At 35.4% G+C, this 17,321-nt stretch overlaps 3 protein-coding genes and 1 long non-coding RNA gene across 4 annotated transcripts; all 4 read left to right on the forward strand.

Annotated features, from left to right (window-relative positions):
* The first annotated feature begins 539 nt into the window (after positions 1–539).
* LOC104902951 (carbohydrate-binding X8 domain-containing protein) lies at positions 540–6,098 on the forward strand. The gene is made up of 4 exons (XM_048636599.2): positions 540–1,072; positions 3,346–3,801; positions 5,027–5,057; positions 5,142–6,098. The coding sequence occupies exons 1-4, from the start codon at positions 1,003–1,005 to the stop codon at positions 5,305–5,307; spliced, it is 723 nt and encodes a 240-aa protein (XP_048492556.1). The 5' UTR covers positions 540–1,002; the 3' UTR covers positions 5,308–6,098.
* Positions 6,099–10,278: 4,180 nt separating this feature from the next.
* On the forward strand, positions 10,279–12,236 carry LOC130590013 (uncharacterized). Its single transcript, XR_008967595.1, has 3 exons — positions 10,279–11,596; positions 11,869–12,020; positions 12,111–12,236. It is a non-coding gene; the product is annotated as an uncharacterized LOC130590013 (long non-coding RNA).
* A 50-nt stretch (positions 12,237–12,286) lies between these two features.
* LOC125493805 (uncharacterized) lies at positions 12,287–13,878 on the forward strand. Its single transcript, XM_057391933.1, has 4 exons — positions 12,287–13,050; positions 13,132–13,269; positions 13,354–13,431; positions 13,572–13,878. Exons 1-4 carry the CDS (start codon positions 12,601–12,603, stop codon positions 13,869–13,871), a joined length of 966 nt encoding a protein of 321 aa, XP_057247916.1. The 5' UTR covers positions 12,287–12,600; the 3' UTR covers positions 13,872–13,878.
* A 206-nt stretch (positions 13,879–14,084) lies between these two features.
* On the forward strand, positions 14,085–16,124 carry LOC125493223 (uncharacterized). Its single transcript, XM_057391925.1, has 7 exons — positions 14,085–14,553; positions 14,660–14,756; positions 14,840–14,929; positions 15,038–15,121; positions 15,207–15,520; positions 15,594–15,660; positions 15,779–16,124. The coding sequence occupies exons 1-5, from the start codon at positions 14,123–14,125 to the stop codon at positions 15,309–15,311; spliced, it is 807 nt and encodes a 268-aa protein (XP_057247908.1). The 5' UTR covers positions 14,085–14,122; the 3' UTR covers positions 15,312–15,520; positions 15,594–15,660; positions 15,779–16,124.
* The last annotated feature ends 1,197 nt before the right edge of the window (positions 16,125–17,321 follow it).

Here is a 17,321-nt window from a genome sequence, read left to right on the forward strand (position 1 = left end):
ATAACATGACAATATCTCAAATAGTAAAAACCAAGCAGAAAGCACAGATTCTTTGCACTTTTTTGTTTCTTTCTCTCCTAATTTCCTTTGTACTTGTATTACTAAATTCACCTAGACTCCTACACTCCTACTCCATAGTAATCCATACTCAAGAAACTAAAAATAAATAAAATATCGGATATGTGTACTATTTTATTTGTATACATTAGTATCAATCAGCGAGAATATTGTTTAAACATTACTTATTTTTAGAGAAATACCCAAAGTAAAGCTATAACATATTTCTAATTGTTATAAGTTTAATAATGATGTATAGGGGATTTCGGAAACAATATTGGGGAAAAATAGAAGGGGTTTCGATAAGAGTACAAGAAAGGTAAATATTTGATAGAGCTTAAAATAATTACTTTTACAATGTATAAGTTTCTCCATGAACATAGATCGATTATCAAAATTTTAAAAAACGCGACCAATTTTTATACTCTTACATATATCCGATATAAATTAAGCAGAGCTTAGAAGCTTAGAGCTTTGTCTACTAGCAAAAGAAAGCAGAAAAAGAGAGAAAAAAAAGGATGAAATGAGCACTTATTATGGTTGTCATCATTACTATCATCACTTAAAATTACAAACAATTCATGCTTTACCTTCTTTTTGTTCCTCTTTCTTTGCCAATTGCTTGTGGCTTCCTTAGACTTAGACTATCTAGTATCTATCTCCCACCCACAAATCACAAATGTCTCCACTCTCAATCTCAACCTTCCCTTTCATTATTCTCTCTCCTTCTTTTTCTTCTTTAGCTTTTAAAATTTCAAACATTCTTAGCTTCTACAAGATTCAGCAGTCCTATATTTCCTACTCTATACCATTTAATATGATTTTCCTATAATAAACAAAACAAAAGAAAGACTTTAAATTCTTCTCAGAAAACTATGGCAGCTTTTTCTCTCACATTTGAGTATAATTGAGATTTTAGTGCTTATTTTTCATTGAAATTTGGAAATGGGTAAAAGGGTTTTTTTAGTTCAGGGTTCTGCTTCACTCATCATTCTTGCTCTTTTCTTCTGTTCAGGTGATTTTCTCTGCTTTTGTACTATTTTCCCATTTTAATGCCTGTATTTCAATGGAGCTCAACCATTTTTGTTTGTTTTATTGTATGTATGTTCTTTTTCCATATTTGAGTAGAAATGCATACTTTTCCATAGTTTCTACAACATTCTATGCTAAAATCATGTTTGTCATAAATTGATTTCATATTTTATATTCTCCAAAGTTTCCCTTTTTTTCTTAGTTTCATAGTTTGATTAGTGAAAACCCAAAATGGTTATAGAAAAATAGGAATTAAACGTGGGTGGAAGATTAGACATTTCTTTCTCTGCCTTCTAAATTTTGTTTATAGTTGCATGTGGTGGTTTTTCATGTGGTAATTTTTCTATTCAAGAAAAAAGAATTGATTTTGGCTTCTGTTGTACTCCCTCCGTTTCATTTTAATCAACACATTTATACAATTTTTATGCATACCAATGCAAAATTTTGAGTATATATATTTTTAGTTTTTTATTTGTAAAAATTATAAAAAGTACATATTAATAAAATATATTTTATGATGAATCTAACAAGATCCCACATGACTATATTTTCATGCGCGTATAAATCACAAATGATGGTGAAAGTGAAATATGTGAGAATAGTGTAAATAGCAAAGTGTAATAATTAAAATGAAATGCAGGAGTATACTATCAATTTTTAGTATTATTATCAATTTTTACGCATAAAAAGGTTCGAGATTTGGCATTTCTGTATTATAGTATAATCATCTTGCTGAACTCTATTGTATGATTTAATATTTTTAGCTCAATAGTATTCTGAAAATGCTTGTCTTTTTAAGATTCTAATTGTCAAAAGTTGCATCTGATTCCTAATTACTCTATTACAATAGACAATTATTCCTGTAATTGGCTTAAATCAGAAACTAAACATTTATCTGTTTTGTGATTTGATATTCTGTTTTTTTTTATGTTTTGTTTGTCATCATGTGCATTATATTCTACTGCTAAGTCTTAATAAACAAAAGCAAGGTTTTGTTAGTACATCATCTTTAAATTTAAGCTATTTTAAATGATAATGAGCCTTAAATTTTTAAGGTGCTTAAATAATTAGAGTTGTTTGAAATGTACCTTAAGTAGAATTTAAGGAGCTCAAAATGACTTAAATTGACAAGCAGCTTTTGCAAATAACGAGTTGAAATTTTTTCCTAACATCCATCTTTTCGACTAAAATCTTCTTAAATTATATTTGAGCTACTTAAACAATACCACCAGACAACTCATGCAATCATATACCTTATCAGTTTCAGCTAATGTTGCCAAACATAACCTTAGGATATTAATTTTACGATTTGTTCCACCAAGATTGAGTTAGGCAATAGTATCCTAAGGATGTCAGATTTTTCTTCACTGTTGTATATCACCATATGAGGAACTCTACCGTTCTGTGGGATTGGGTCATCTGATCAAATTTCAGGTGTTTTTATTGAAACTACCTACCCCTTTGTGTAGTTTGGAGTTTGGACTACACAAAGCCGTCTCTAAATATGCCCATAATTTTTCAATTGAGATTGTACAAATTGTTTAATCATGTAGATAAATTTATCATTACTCCTCATATTATATGCCTATAGAAACAATTTATTAGTTTTCTTATTTTGCTTGCACTTCTTCGATTACCATGATTGCTTCTCCCTCTTTCCCTAATTACTTTTGCTCATTTGAAGGCGTGAAGGATTATTTTCTATGAAACATACTTGTTTTCAAGTGACTAACTTCTATGAAAATATGTTAATTCAAGTTTGTACAATATCATTAGGCAATAGTGTAACAAGTTGCATAACTAAAATTTTCCCTGAATAAGCCAGTTACCTTTTTTTTCACCAAAAAAAAAAAAACCAGTTACCTTTTTCCTTTGAAGTGGCCATGAGGAAAAGATGTCATCTTGTTTCATGCATTAGATGATTTGCCTAACTATTGTGGCCCTCTGTTTCTCCTCTGATCAGAGGAAAAAAAAAGACCTACTTTACATGCAGAGTAAATAATTTGATGTCATGGTCCTTTCCTCTTCTTTGCTTAAGCAATCAAAGTACAATAGTTTTATATGCCATTAAACTTTGCTTGTCTTCTACTAAGCTGCAAGCCCATAAAGTGTACCACATTTTGTCTTTTCTTATGGTGTCCACTTTCACAAAATTTTTTATAGATTGAGATGATTGTGTATGAAGTAGCACATACATTTTATGTGTAGGGTATTCTCACTATTTACTGTCCTCACACTAATTGATTTTTCCCCCAGTTTCATGTACTGTGATATTAGGAGTAGCTGGACCTGGAGAAGTTCCTGGAGAAACAACTATTCAAAAGGACATCACAACACCGCTTACAATGGTACCAACTATTAATTTCACAGCCACATCAACTGCTCCCGTATTGAACCCAAACTCTATCCCCGAAGAACCACCTACTTGGGTCCCACTCGCTACTCCAACCTCAACTTCACCTGTGAACTCAGGTGCAAGCTGGTGTGTTGCTAGCCAAACTGCTGCTCGGTTAGCATTGCAGATGGCTATAGACTATGCGTGTGGTCATGGTGGTGCTGATTGCACCGCAATTCAACCTGGTGGGAGGTGTTACTACCCAAATGCTCTACATAATCACGCTTCTTATGCATTCAACAACTACTACCAGAAGAACCCAGTTCCAAATAGCTGTAATTTTGGGGGAACGGCTGTTGTCACCAGCACTAATCCAAGTATATTTCGCACTTCTGCCTTTTCCTATTTGTATTTCTGCTTTTAGGGTTTTATACCATGTTTCCTCTTTATATAGGTAGAGTATAGTACTCTGACATGTCAATTAGTATTACACAGCTTCACGGAATACATTAACCATAACATGTAGCATTGAAACAAACATGTAAAAGTGGGACGTGAAAATGGAGTTCTAAAATATAAGGAAACATGAAATTGCGAAAAATAAATTAATAAATCATTATTTTGTGTAGAAACATAGACTTAATTCATGTAACAAAAAGTGAGTGTTAACGGTTGTTAGGTTTATTTAAGAAAGAAAATATCATTTTCGGATTTTATCCCTGAGGAGTTACTTGCTAGACATTAAAGAAAAGGTTTGCTCTTAAGGTGCTTCGAGATTTCAAGTTTTCAAGTTTCTGATATAGGAAGCATAGCCTTCAAGGGAGTTTTGTGCCTCATAGAATTGTGATGTAATGTGATTTTGGGGCTTTACTTGGTTGCATAGAAAACAATTGATGGAAAATAATTTTCCCTGAAAAATCCATTTCTATGGGTGAATGCAGTGTTAGTTTTCCTTAATTTCGCTTTCTACAAAAGAAGTTAGAGCGAAGCTAGAAAAATGAAGATCGGGGGGAGAGCATTGACTAGAAAAGAGAAAGACATGGAATAGGGAGGAAATTTTGACATTCCTTTCACTAGAAAGAAAAATGCTTACCCTTCATGAGAGAGCTATCTTTTATCCATGGGAAAACTATTTTCAATCCTGTACAAATCAAATAAAGGAAAATGGGAAAACCACTTTTCTATTTTAGTATTTTCCTCCCAGCCAAACAATCTCCAAGTGCATCTTGATGTTGCAAAGGTGGTATCCATGTGCTTGATTTTGACACCAAATTATGAAACCTAATCTCTAATTTTTCAATTGTGGAAGTTATTTGATACATTTTAATAAGATTGGTTTGATGGGTTTCTGTAGTTGCATAGTAGAAAGTAGAACTAGAAAGTAAAGCAATGTCTTGTTATTTAAAAATTCATGTTAAAAAAAACCCATTTAGTGAAGATCAAGAGTGTACCAACTTTCACTAGTAATAAAGTAGTAAACAATGTTATAGTCATTAGTTTACTTTTTGCTTGAATGTGGTTGAGGTTCATTAATCTAATTATAGAATTTTATATCATTTTATGGAGTGGTATAGTGATTTCCTTACTCTGATCATATTTCAGGTACTGAAAGTTGCCAATATCCTTCAACAAGGTGAATTTACATATGATATTGCTATTTGTTAATGTCTTGTTCTTCTCTTTTATTGCTGACCTTAACTTGTTTCTTGGAGCGCAGCACGAGTTCATCTGTGCTAGACACAGCAAATCAAAATGTTTCAACAGTTTTTAGCGTGGGACCACCTGGACCGTCATCTAGTTTGGCGACAACTCTGGTAAACAGAGTTCCATGTCTTTCCAGATCAGTGTATTTCTTGGTACTTCTGCTAAGATTTGGTCTCTAGACAATGTTAATCATAAAGTAATAGCTCCTGAAACTCTTCTTATTTTGTAGAAAGTTTAGTTGTGCAGGTATGCTGGATACATTTTTTAGGTAGACTTGGTATTAGGCTCCGTTTGGTTCGACGTAAACCATGAAAGAATATTTTCCAAGAGAAAACATAATATTAGATTAATTTTTCTTTGTTTGGTTCCTACTTCCTTGCATGAGAAGTTAGAAAGAACATGAAGAATGGAAATGAAAGGAGGATGGCTGACAAAAAGGAAAGAATAAGAAGAATATGTTTTGAACCCTCAGGAAAATGAGAAATGTAGTTTTACAGGAGAAAAATGTTTTCCACTTAACCAATGACTCTCTTGGTATCACTCGAAGGGGTAGATTAATCATGTAATCCAGGTTTAAAATTTTTGTGTTCCTGGCTGTTGGCTTCTGTTTGCTGTACTGTCATGTGAATGAGGGCGAAGTATTGGAAGATTTAAGTGGATTATTATAAATAGGGTTATGCTATATGCAGCCCTTAGGGCTGCATATAGACATAAATGCATTGCTTAAAATGGAATTTAGTTGTAAATTTATGACAAAAGTTTGCATTACTCTATGTAATAAATGCTTAGTTAATGCTTATTTTTTCCATTTTTAGCTTCTTATATGCAGCCCTTAGGGCTGCATTTAGCTTTTTCCTTATAAAAATTTGAGGTTTTAATTAACATTCAGGATATGTTTTGTGGTAGTATTTATGTTATATGTAGTAACTACTCTTGTAAGTTTGGAATGAAAAGCTTATAATTGATTGTATATTTGTATTAGTGATGCCTCATAATTTTCAATTACAACTTTTGTCATACCCTCGGGTCAGATATACATGTATAATCATGGGTATGTTTTGCTCATTTCTTATTTGTAACTTTCAAATGTCCAAAATTTATATACGGAGAGTTCCAGATAATGTAAAAATAGTCATGGATGTACCATGAATGCGATTAGTTAAGACATTGTTGCAAGTAAGAGTCAAAATCCACATTGAGACAAGAATAAGGAGATAGAAGCAGTCCTCTCTAGGTTGCTTGGACTTTATCTAGGGGCTTTCCAGCGATATGGTATTGGACTAGGTCCATTTTATCTCCATCTAGAAAAGGCAAAATAAAAAGTTCAAGAGATTGAAGTATTTAGATAGATATGCACACCACTTTTAACTAGATGATTTAATTTTTGTTAATAGGTAAGAAGAATTTTTTTGGCCTGTCCTTGCACAAGGAGCTATTCAGAGGCCTATTACAAGTCAGACATCTCCAAGGCTCCAACCTCCCTCTCTCCTTAAAGATCCTAAACAAATGCTTAGGATAGAAAGTGAATCCTAGACTTTGCTAGAAAAGATGGGAAAGGTTAACAATTGACGAAATCCAAATTCCTAATGTAGTCAATTTATTATTTCCTCCAATTTTTAACATCTAGCACATCTACTTTGTACACTATTAACATGTGTCACCTTGAGTCTTTGAGAATTTTGTGTCATTTGTATGTAAACAAACAACATGGTCACATGAATTCTTATTAGATTTGTCTCAAAATATATCTTGAGAATGTCAATTTTTTTATTATTTTTACTTTTATGAAACTAATGATTTTAATTGTCCACAAAAGTTGTGCATTGACAAACTAGCCAAATATTGTGGAAGTTGTGTGTCTTCTCAATTCTCATGTTTGACAAGTACACATTGACTCACCAAACAATAAACAAGACAATAATGAAGTAATGCTTTTAAAACAATTATTTTTCAGAAATTGGTTTTTATTTGCTCAAAACTCTTGCCAAGAGAAGGAAATATTCGTAGAAGCAAGTTTATTTTGTGGAGGGAAGTTTTTGTTGATATTTTTGGTTATGGATTTTGTGGAAAATGTTATATATTTGATTATGAATTTTGTGGAAAACGTTATATGGTGATATTTTGTGATGGCAATAGGGGATTCAACTCGAGCAATCTTGAAGCCAAAAGCACAATGTAATTAAGAATGTAAAAATATTTTATGTGTTTAGTGTATTTGATTTATGTGGAGGTGTGAATATGAAGCACGTATGTATGCGTAAATTAAAGTGTACGAGAAAATAAAATTTAAAAATTGTCCTTTGATTCAAGGAATCAAGGATTTTATAGAAAAAGTGAAGGTTCGCTTCACGCGCCAACTGCACCAGGCACTAGAGGATGTGTGACGCAAAATCACACGTGTTAGGCGCACATCGGTGCGCCTAACACATCATGTCCAATAGACAGCGTATACGTTGTACACGCCTTTAAAAAAGACAAGAAAAATAACTTGTGTGTCGGACAGAGTGGTGCGCTAAGCGCGGGACTCTGTGTGACACACAGATCCACGTGTCAGGCGTAGATTGGTGCGCCTGACATACCATGGCCAATGTGTTGGGTGCACGTGGTGCGATAGGACCACCGCCTGCGTCCACCTCATTTGCCATGCCTTTTCATTAAATGTATTTTTTAAAGATTATTTTATCCTGTAAAATTCGAAAATTCTATATTGCGGATTAAAAATCTGATTTCAATTTATGAAGTTAAAAATAATAAATAAATAATTGCGCTTTTATAATATTTTAAATGGATTCAAAATATCTTTATGGGCTTAAAATACAATAAACGTTTTTTCACCAAATACCCCCGACAAATCATGAAATTCACCATATACCCTCAATGTTTAAGATATTCACCATATAACCCTGACTTTTCGAATACGTTCACCAAATATCCTTTTTCTAACTGCCATTAACTCACCATTAGTTTTATTTACCATTTTGCCATTATTAACCCCTATCCCTAAAAATCTAAACCGTAATCCCTAACCCTAAGCTAAACCCTTAATCGCTAATCCTAAAATCAGAACCCTAACCATAAAATCTAAACCCTAACACTAACCCTAACCCTAACCCACCCTTCACCCTCCCCTCCACCAGCCCCCACCCCTCCCCTCCACAGTCGCAACCCTTACCCTTCTCCTGGTAGCCCAACTCTTTTTTTTAGTTTTATTTGTAATTCTAGATCTATGTTAAATTTATTTTGTTATTTCTTTGTAACTAGATTCAGTTTTAATAGTTTATATTATAGTTTTTTTTGTTGTGTATAATTGTGTTATTTCTTTGTCATTCCAGATCTATGTTACGAAAAAAGACATCATTAGGTTTCAATCGTTTAATTTTGGTTCCAGATCTATGTTTATTTCGTTGATAATTGTGTAATTTTCGTTTGTATATGATTATGTATTTTCTGCATTTTGTTTCGTTGATGTCTTTATGCCGAATTGAGCTTTTTAAAAAAAGAATTTACATTGGACTTACCGATGCGGTTCAGTATCAAAACCGCACCAATTAACATAAGTAACTGATGCGGTTTTCCTTAAGAACCGCATTAGTGAATCATTTACTGACCCGGTTTTGGACCGGATTAGTAAATAATTTGGATTTGCTGCGAGCCCGATTTTGACCGCATCAAATGGGTTTTTTCTACTAGTGTGAAATGAAAATGTGAAATACAAAATGAAAAAGAAGTGGAAAATAAAAGGAAGTGAAAAAGAATTATCAATAAAGTGAAAGAAAAGGGTTATTCTTGAATTTCTTGATTGAAAACATAAAATTTCTCTGCCAATTCCTTCTAGTCGAGCCTCCCAATCTGTCATTATACCTCGAGAGGTAGAATTGCAATCCCCATTCCACCTAAAATTCTAGGAATTCGTTGATAGTTAGAATAGATTCGTAGACCAGGTCGACTGACCCTTTTTAAATGGAAAGTATTTCTATACGGACCTTTCTTAGTTCTTCTATGTCGTAGAGCTGATCTTATTACTATATGGTCAGATTAAACAATTAGAATTTGACCTGATTTCAAGTACGGTCCATTTTTTAGCATACATACATTTTCACAAACAAATTGTCCAAGATAAATTTTTGATGTTGGTTATATTTGGAGCTTGTTGGTTGTTGTGTGGGGTTGTTGTGACCTTTCTTGGTCATGTTTTCAGTTATATGATGCTCCTTCTTCCTAGTTTTTCCACCACAATTTTTCAAATTATTTTCCATACATTCAACCTCAACCCCATTACAACCCCTTAAAAGTCCTCTTGATCATTGTGTATCGTATTGTTGAGTATTCAATGAGTCAAAAAGTCGAAGTTAAATAACACATGTTTCATCTAAGTCGACTTGTTTAGGTTGAGTGTGCTCATTTATCCTTTAAAAATATGAGAGATTTGAGTGCATATAACTATAGTGAGCTCGTTAGATTTTGTTAAATCTAGCTTCGGGAGATGGTTTGTGGTATGACGAGAGAGTAGATTGCTATACATGACATGCAATGCAGCTTTGTTTGAGATTGTTTTGATGCTTGGTTTGTGTAGTAATTATATTTCTTGTGTTTTAAGTTGAGTGTTTAGCCATGCTGTAGTCCGATATTGTAGGTTTTCTTTCTCTTCTAATGTCTATATCTTATTGTTTGGGGAGAAGCGATGGTTTAGCTTGGGGGAGTTTGATATCTTATTGCTTGGGGAGAAGCAATGATTTAGGTTGCATTTTAGATCATTAAGATTCGTTATTAGGTTCATTATTGAATCATATTCTTAAGTTAGGACATTACTTAAGAATATTGTCGTTGCGTTATGTCATCTAATGCAACGTGTTTTTGAGTTATTGCAACAATCTTTGGCTTAATCATTGCATAAAGTTGGCTGGCGTTGCATTTGATTATGCTAATGCAACGACTTTATCACGTGCGTCGCATTTGATATGGCTAATGCAACGACATCAGTAATGGCGTTGCAAGATAGACTGATCTGATCTGAACTTATTTTTTCTGATCTGATCTGATCTGATCTGATTAGATCTGAAATAAGCAAAAATAAGGTAAACTGAACATAGCCTAAGGCAAACATAAAGTGACCCTCAACTCTCCCATTCTTAACATATGGCGCAAAAGCAAGCAAATTACCCTCGCCTTTTTCCCTAAAATTTCAAAAGTAATTCTAAAACATTTCAAAGAAAACCCCTAAACCTCCCACTTGAAACCCTTATCCTAAACACATTACGGTGGAAGAAAAAACTCAATTCAACAAGTTCAAAGAAACCCCCAATTTGCAATTTCCCGAAAATTATTGAAAATTCAACTAGTAAACCTCAATTTACATGCCAAGACTAAAAAATTAGTTATTGAAGGGGCCGATCAAACAAGAAACGATTTTGAGAGTTGGGAACAAAATCTCTCGAAAATTTTACATGTCAACAACTGCAGATGGATTCTTTGCTCAATTATTTCTTTTGTTGCTTGCTATAGTTGTATAATTTGAGTAGCTGCATTTGTCTAATGGGTATTAATTTATGCTCTGTGCTTTAAAAGCCGTCAAGATATGCTTTTGAAAGAATTAGAGTATGTGATTTTTTATACTTCCTCCGTTTCTTATTAGATGTTATACTTTTCAAATCACGGACTCCTAGGTAATTTTTGGTGAGGAGAGAGATAGAGAAAATGAAAAACAAAAGGGTCCTATGTGAATATGTGATAGGAGAGAGATAGAGAGAAGTTATTACCCAAAATAAAAGTGTAACATCTAATTTAAAACTTCCTAAAATAGAAAGTGGAACATCTAAAAAAACGGAGGAAGTATCTCAATATGCTTGTATGGAGGGGAAGTATTGACAAGGACGACTATATGTAGAATCCCTTATCTGTAAGATTTATATTTTGTCTTGGGAGGAATTGTTTTGGATTTTGGCAACTGATTTGGATTAGTATCCAATACATGTTTACCTGAATATTTATGATGAGTTTTGGGTCAAGGTTTTGAGACTTCATGAGGCTAATGCTTTATGTTTCTTACTTTATAAATATGAACTAAAAAACTAGATACTACGTACTCTTATCATCTTTAATATGGTTCTCACTTTGATTGAGTTGTTATCTCACACTAAGGGGGCGTTTGGTAGACGAGCCGTGATCAGCGCATACCCGTTATATGTGGGTTGTTGTAAATACCGGGGTATTTTCGTCATTTCACCCAGGAATCAGTTTTTGGGGGTTATTTGTAAAACAAGGTCAGTGAGAAAAAGAGAAGGGAGAAGTGAGAGAACGTGAAATTTCGGGCGAGAAATTATACATTTACACCAAAGAAGCACTGGAATTCTCCTTTGCATGTGTTAATTTAACCGTGGAATTGGTTATCCTCATATAATTCAGCTGAAAGTAAAGTGAAGCGGTGGTGTTTTGGTTGAAGAACTAGGGTTTTGTTGCGAAATCAAATTGGTAAGTTAATTAATTAGATACTATTAAGCTAGGTAGATACTATTAAGCTGAAAGTAAACTGAAGTAGAATTGTTTCAATTGTTAGATTTGTTTGCAATTGTTGGAATTAAGATCTTCATAAGTAGAATTTATTAAGGTTGATTAATATGTTGTTGTTTGAGAAATTTGTTATTTTTAAAGTTGTTGTACTCACTGTAGAAGTGTTATTATGATATTTGTTAGTTTATATAATTGTATGAACCTTTTTTTTTGTTATTATGATTATGATTTAGGTGTTGATTGAAATAGTGCACGTTATATGGCAATAGTTGAAGAAGAGGCCAGTAGTGGAAGCTATGTGGAGGAGGAGGCGACTAGTGGAAGCTATGTGGAGGAAGAGGCGAGTAGTGGAAGCTATTTGGAGGAAGAAGCTGAGTGTTTAGAGGTTGTTGTACATGTATATGTATTTGTATGAGTTATTTAGTAGAGTGTATGAGTTAATTAGTTAGATTAATGTTAATGTTTCTGACTCAAGGCAATTTGAGGAAGCGAGGAAGGAAGGGTAAGAGGAAAAGGAAGGTTGTAGAAAGCAAGGGGATGAAGAATAGGAAGAGTGATGCAGGTGAGAGCAGCAAGAGGAGCACCAAATTTGTTTTGACTGGAGCTAGTGAGGGTAAGGATATTAATTTTTTGACTGGAGCTATGTTTGACATTTAATATAATTAGTAAGTAATGTTGAATATGTTAAATATAAATTTAATGCAGTCCCATGACAGTGAAGGTGGACAAGTAAAATTACAGGGAGAGGTTGTTAAAACACAATTAGATAAGTGTAATGGATCGTACCCAAATGTAAATTGTAGGGTAGAGACTCTGGGGAGAATAGTAGGTGGTTTTGATGATCTGAAAATCAAGTGGGTTAGGGAGATGGGGTTTGAGGGGATCCTTCATTTGAAGAGAAAGGATTGCCACGTTCATTGTGCTATTGGATAAAGTCTGTGTTTGATCCTTTTAACAAAGTATTGATGTTGCCGGGGGGTGTTGAGTACCCGTTGGGTAAGAGCCAAGTGTATTGGATTTTGGGAATTCCGCATGGACCTAGGAAGGTTCGTATGGTAGCACGCAGTGAGGGGATGAAGATGGCAGTGAGCAATATTCGTGAGAGGTATGCAAGTGATGTTGGTGTACCATTGGTTAAAGTTATTGATGTTGTCGAGTCCGTATGTGTAGATCAAGAACATGAATTCAAGACGGCTTTTTTGATGCTTTTGTTAGGGGATTTTCTTTGCCCGACAACTTATCGAAGGCTAGAGAGTAAGTTGTTGGCTGCTTGTACTGTGGCGATGGATGCAGTGAATTATGATTGGTGTTCCCTTGTATTGGATAAGTTAGCTGAGCACGGGCGGCACTTTGCAGAGAAGTTTTATAAGGATGGTTATGCAAAGGGATGTGGGGGATGCACATACTTCCTTGCGGTTAGTGAATTTGTATTTATGAAAATATAAAATGATTATTGATGTGTTTTCCAGATTGCTAAAATGATTGATGTGTTGCAGATTCTGTACTTGGATAGGCTGAACCGTCGTCCTTTGAATTGGGGGATGTTTCCTAGAGTGAAAGCATGGTCAGTGCAAGATGTGAACTTAGCTAAAGCTGAGGACAAAATTGGAAGTGGTGACTATGGAAGCCTGAAGGTAATTTTGACACATGATCATATTAGTTATTAGTGCATTGATTAGAGATTTTGAGAGTGTTTGAATAATTTATTTATTTAATAGTGCATTGATGTTGCTTATGGTGAGAATCATCCGATGATGCCGAGGGACACAATGGGTCCAGAGCACATGGCTTATGAGGTATGATCCCGCGGGCGGGGTTGTTATTAACTGAATTATTAACTGAATTATTATTACAGCATGGTTATGATAATATAAGTTTGGGCGTTAACTGAAATGATTATTACAAGATGTTTTGATAATATGTGAAATATGTGCAGATTGCTGGGCTTGTTCTGAGTGGTTTGGGTATAGAACTACCAGCAGCACGCATGGGAGTTGGTGGAGTTGGTGCACGCATGGGAGGTGTAATGGGAGGTGTTGGTGTTGGATTAGGTGGTGTTATGGGAGGTGACATGTCAGAAGGTGAAGTTATTCGGCCACGACGTAGGGGTGGAAGGGTTGAGCTGAGGCATAGGACAAATAGAAGAGAAGTGAGTGAAGGTATGGATCCTGTTGGTAGGATTTTAATTACAGAAGAGGAGGGTGTGAGGCAAGAAGACATGGAGGGTTTTGTGTAGGGGAACAACAGCATGAGGAGTGGGAGGGGAACAACAGCATGAGGAGTGGGAGGGGAACAACAGCATGAGGAGGGGGAGGAAAGAGCATGAGGAGGGGGGGGGAACAACAGCATGAGGAGGGGGAGGAACAAGAGCATGAGGAGGGGGAGGGGGAACAACAGGAGGTGGAGGGGGAGGAAGAACAGCATGAGGAGGGGGAGGGGGAACAACCTTATGTAGAAGAACCCTTTGTTAGATACATTGTTAGAGACATGGAGGGTGTGAGGCTAGGGGAGCAACAACATGAGGAAGTGGAGGGGGCACATAGTACTAGTAATTTTAGTGTGGGAAGCCTAGTTAGGCGTTTGAATATTGGGTTGTCGGAGACAACGCCAATTGATACGGGTAGGTATGAGTGGGGATCAAGCTTCAGGGGTGGTGATAATATAAGTTTGGGCGGTAGCAATATGGATGGTAATAGCAAGGGTAGCGCTGTAAATGTTGAACAGGGTAGTAATGATGCACTTTCGGGGACGCAACCCGAAACAGCAGAAGTGGTTTGTAATGTGAAGAAGAGTAGGAGGCGGAGATGCACAAGGGCAAGTGTGAAGCTTGGTACTGATTTTGATGTGCAAATTGTTCCTAAAGTCTACCCGCATTATAGGTTAAGGATTGCGAAGTTTGTTTGCAACTACTACTCTGAGTAAGTGAAGATATGGAAGTAATATTGTTAAGTTAAGTTTATTGTTAAGTTAAGTTAAGTTTATTGTTTTTTGCAAGAGTGATGGTGTTATTGGTTGCATTTGCAGTGACGATCCTGTTATGGTGAGATGTGGTTCATTATCTGCCACGGTGCGGGATTGTAAGAGTGTTGTTTGTGTTGATAAAGCTTGTGTTGACGCAAATGTTAGTATTTTTAAAAATCTAATTGATTATGTTGTTATTTTATTTATTATATCAATTTAATGGATTTTCTCGTGACTTGTTAGTATGTTAGGGTTGTAGCAGCAATGTATACAAAGTCATGGAGGAAGAAATTTGTTGGTAGCGTGCGTGTTATGATTGACCCGATTATTGCTGTAGGTTAAATAATTATTGTGTTCATATTTTAAAATATAAGCTTGTATTTTAAAATATGATTGATTTCTTAGTATGAGTTGACATTGAAAAAATTAATGATGGTGCAGAGTGGTGTTTTGGGAGACGACACGGAGTTGCGGTGGACCTGCTGCAATGAGTTGAAAGGGGTGCGTGCTGAAAGAATTTTTGTGGTAAGAATATCGTTACTTTACTAAATTTTTGTGATATTTACTAAATAGGGTGTGATATTTACTAAAGTTATAATTTTATTTTTAGGTCTTTATTCCAGTTCTAGAGGGAAGTCATTGGTGGGTGTCTTGCCGTATCTGTGAATACAGAGGAAATATGGGTGATGGATTCACAATGCAAGAGACCGCTTGAGGCGCATTGTGAAGCTATTGACAAATGGTAAGTAATAAAGTTAATGTAATGTTGAAAATGGTGTAATTTGTTGTTAATGTAATGTGTGTGGTACTGTGTTAGGTAATGGGAGGGGACAATTTTTTTTGTTCATTTGATGTAAGTTGGATAAGTGGTGAGCTATGCAACTGGCCCAGAAAGGCTGTGAATATGGCCTCTTCTCATCAAGGGTAAGTAATTGGTGGTTCATTAAGATAAGCATGTCCTGTCCTATGGTTAATAAACATGAAATGGTTGTAACAGAAGCGGGATTCATATGCTGCTTGCTATAAAGGGATGTGCAGCTCGTTTGAAGTTTGATTGTTGCTTTGTAAGTTATAGTATAGTGTTTGATTTAGTATAATGTGGTTACGTATATTATAGTATTGTGTTTGATTTAGGGGGGGGCAGGGCATAGTATATAGTATAATTAGTAAGTGAATGTGCAGGGTGGGAACATAAAGGAGGAGAGTACTTGGCTGCTAACCGAAGATGTATTGTCCGATGAGAACGAGGTGAAGGAGAGTGTTAAGGAATGCTTGACAGGGTTTGAAAGAAGGTGAAGGAAAGGTGAATTTGGCTGCTAACAATATTTTGTGTAGTTTTGTATAGGGCAAATGGCCATTATATGGCCCATAGTTTTGTATATGGCCAGCCATATGGGCATTGTATGGCCCATAGCCCATAGTTTTGTATATGTCCAGCCATATGGGCATTTTATGGCCCACAGTTTTTATAAGGGCATAGAATGCTAATTATTGTTAAATTGGAAAAGTAACAGAAGGTTGAAATGAAGATACATTACATCTTGAATATTGAAAATGCAAATAGTATGTTACACATTACATCAGATTCCGATTACATAGTAAAGGACATTACAAAAGCTTAATAAAAGGCCTTTAGGATTAGCAATTGGTAGAAGAAGAACAACTTGGGCCGGCTTCATCATCTTCAATAACGTCGAGGCCTGAATTTGTAATACGAAATATAGTTGTAGCACGAGGGAGAGAAGAGGACTGGACAAAAGTTGCATGCCTAAGGGTTGTGTGACCTAAATCGTGTTTTGTTAGGAACAACCTTGTGTTGATAAATCCGCTCCAGTACAATCCCAAACACGGTTTAACTTCCCGACCAGAGGAGTGCATAGTCTCTACAGTCCTCCAACTTGGGTCAATTATGTCGGACACCTCATTAGTGATTAGAATGACCATGTTGAATTCATTAGCCAAACCGAGAAGTTCGTTTGCAACTGAGGACAAGAAAGTGGACCTTGTTGATAGTGCATCCATGGCGAAGTAGGACCTACAAAGCGCAGTGATTGAATCAACAACGACCATGCGCAATGGGCGGGTTGTTTCCATTGAGTTGTTTATCAATGATTTCAAATTATGTAAAACAACATTCATTTCGTTAGGAGTTTTGACTTGCTTGACAATGACATTGTCTAGTGGATTTTCCCCGGAATCGTATATTGTACTTATTTTATCTGCTAATGTTCTTGTGCGTTTAGCGGGAAATGGACCATTAGTGTTCAAGTAAATAGAGCCACAGTAGATACCTCCATAGTTGGGCGGTAGTTGGGCAGTCATAACAGCTTGGAGACAAAGTTGTGTTTTTCCGGAACCACTTTCGCCGCATACTTCTGTAATGCAACCCGTAGGAAGGCCACCATTTAGGATATTGTCTATGGATGGACACCTTATTGCAATTTTTGGTACCTTACTCATGTGGTGAAGTAGTGGGTATAGAGTTGATGAGAAGGTTAATTGGGCTGCCAGAAGTAATTAGATGAAGTAATTACATTCAAGGAATTAGTGGGTAACTGGGCTACTGAAGTAATTACAATGAAGGAATTAGTGGGTAACTGGGCTGCAGAGATTTAGTTAGATGAATTAGTTAGATGAAGGATAGGGTAGCCCAAAGAAATAGAAGAAATGGGTAATGGGTAAAAAAGAAATTAATTTATAGGAGAGAGCCCAAAAAAGAAAAGGG

The sequence above is a fragment of the Beta vulgaris genome, chromosome 9 (assembly GCF_026745355.1).
Source record: "Beta vulgaris subsp. vulgaris cultivar EL10 chromosome 9, EL10.2, whole genome shotgun sequence".
NCBI lineage: Eukaryota > Viridiplantae > Streptophyta > Magnoliopsida > Caryophyllales > Amaranthaceae > Beta > Beta vulgaris.

What these genes read in the sequence shown, in the direction of transcription:
- LOC104902951 (XM_048636599.2), top strand. Translation starts at nt 1,003, where the DNA reads ATGGGTAAAAGGGTTTTTTTAGTTCAGGGTTCTGCTTCACTCATCATT. An exon ending in TGCTCTTTTCTTCTGTTCAG is followed by an intron (nt 1,073 to 3,345) that starts GTGATTTTCTCT and finishes TTTTTCCCCCAG; the next exon opens with TTTCATGTACTGTGATATTA. An exon ending in TGCCAATATCCTTCAACAAG is followed by an intron (nt 5,058 to 5,141) that starts GTGAATTTACAT and finishes CTTGGAGCGCAG; the next exon opens with CACGAGTTCATCTGTGCTAG.
- LOC125493805 (XM_057391933.1), top strand. Translation starts at nt 12,601, where the DNA reads ATGTTGCCGGGGGGTGTTGAGTACCCGTTGGGTAAGAGCCAAGTGTAT. An exon ending in GATGCACATACTTCCTTGCG is followed by an intron (nt 13,051 to 13,131) that starts GTTAGTGAATTT and finishes GATGTGTTGCAG; the next exon opens with ATTCTGTACTTGGATAGGCT. An exon ending in GTGACTATGGAAGCCTGAAG is followed by an intron (nt 13,270 to 13,353) that starts GTAATTTTGACA and finishes TTTATTTAATAG; the next exon opens with TGCATTGATGTTGCTTATGG.
- LOC125493223 (XM_057391925.1), top strand. Translation starts at nt 14,123, where the DNA reads ATGGAGGGTGTGAGGCTAGGGGAGCAACAACATGAGGAAGTGGAGGGG. An exon ending in GTTTGCAACTACTACTCTGA is followed by an intron (nt 14,554 to 14,659) that starts GTAAGTGAAGAT and finishes TTGCATTTGCAG; the next exon opens with TGACGATCCTGTTATGGTGA. An exon ending in GTGCTGAAAGAATTTTTGTG is followed by an intron (nt 15,122 to 15,206) that starts GTAAGAATATCG and finishes TTTTATTTTTAG; the next exon opens with GTCTTTATTCCAGTTCTAGA.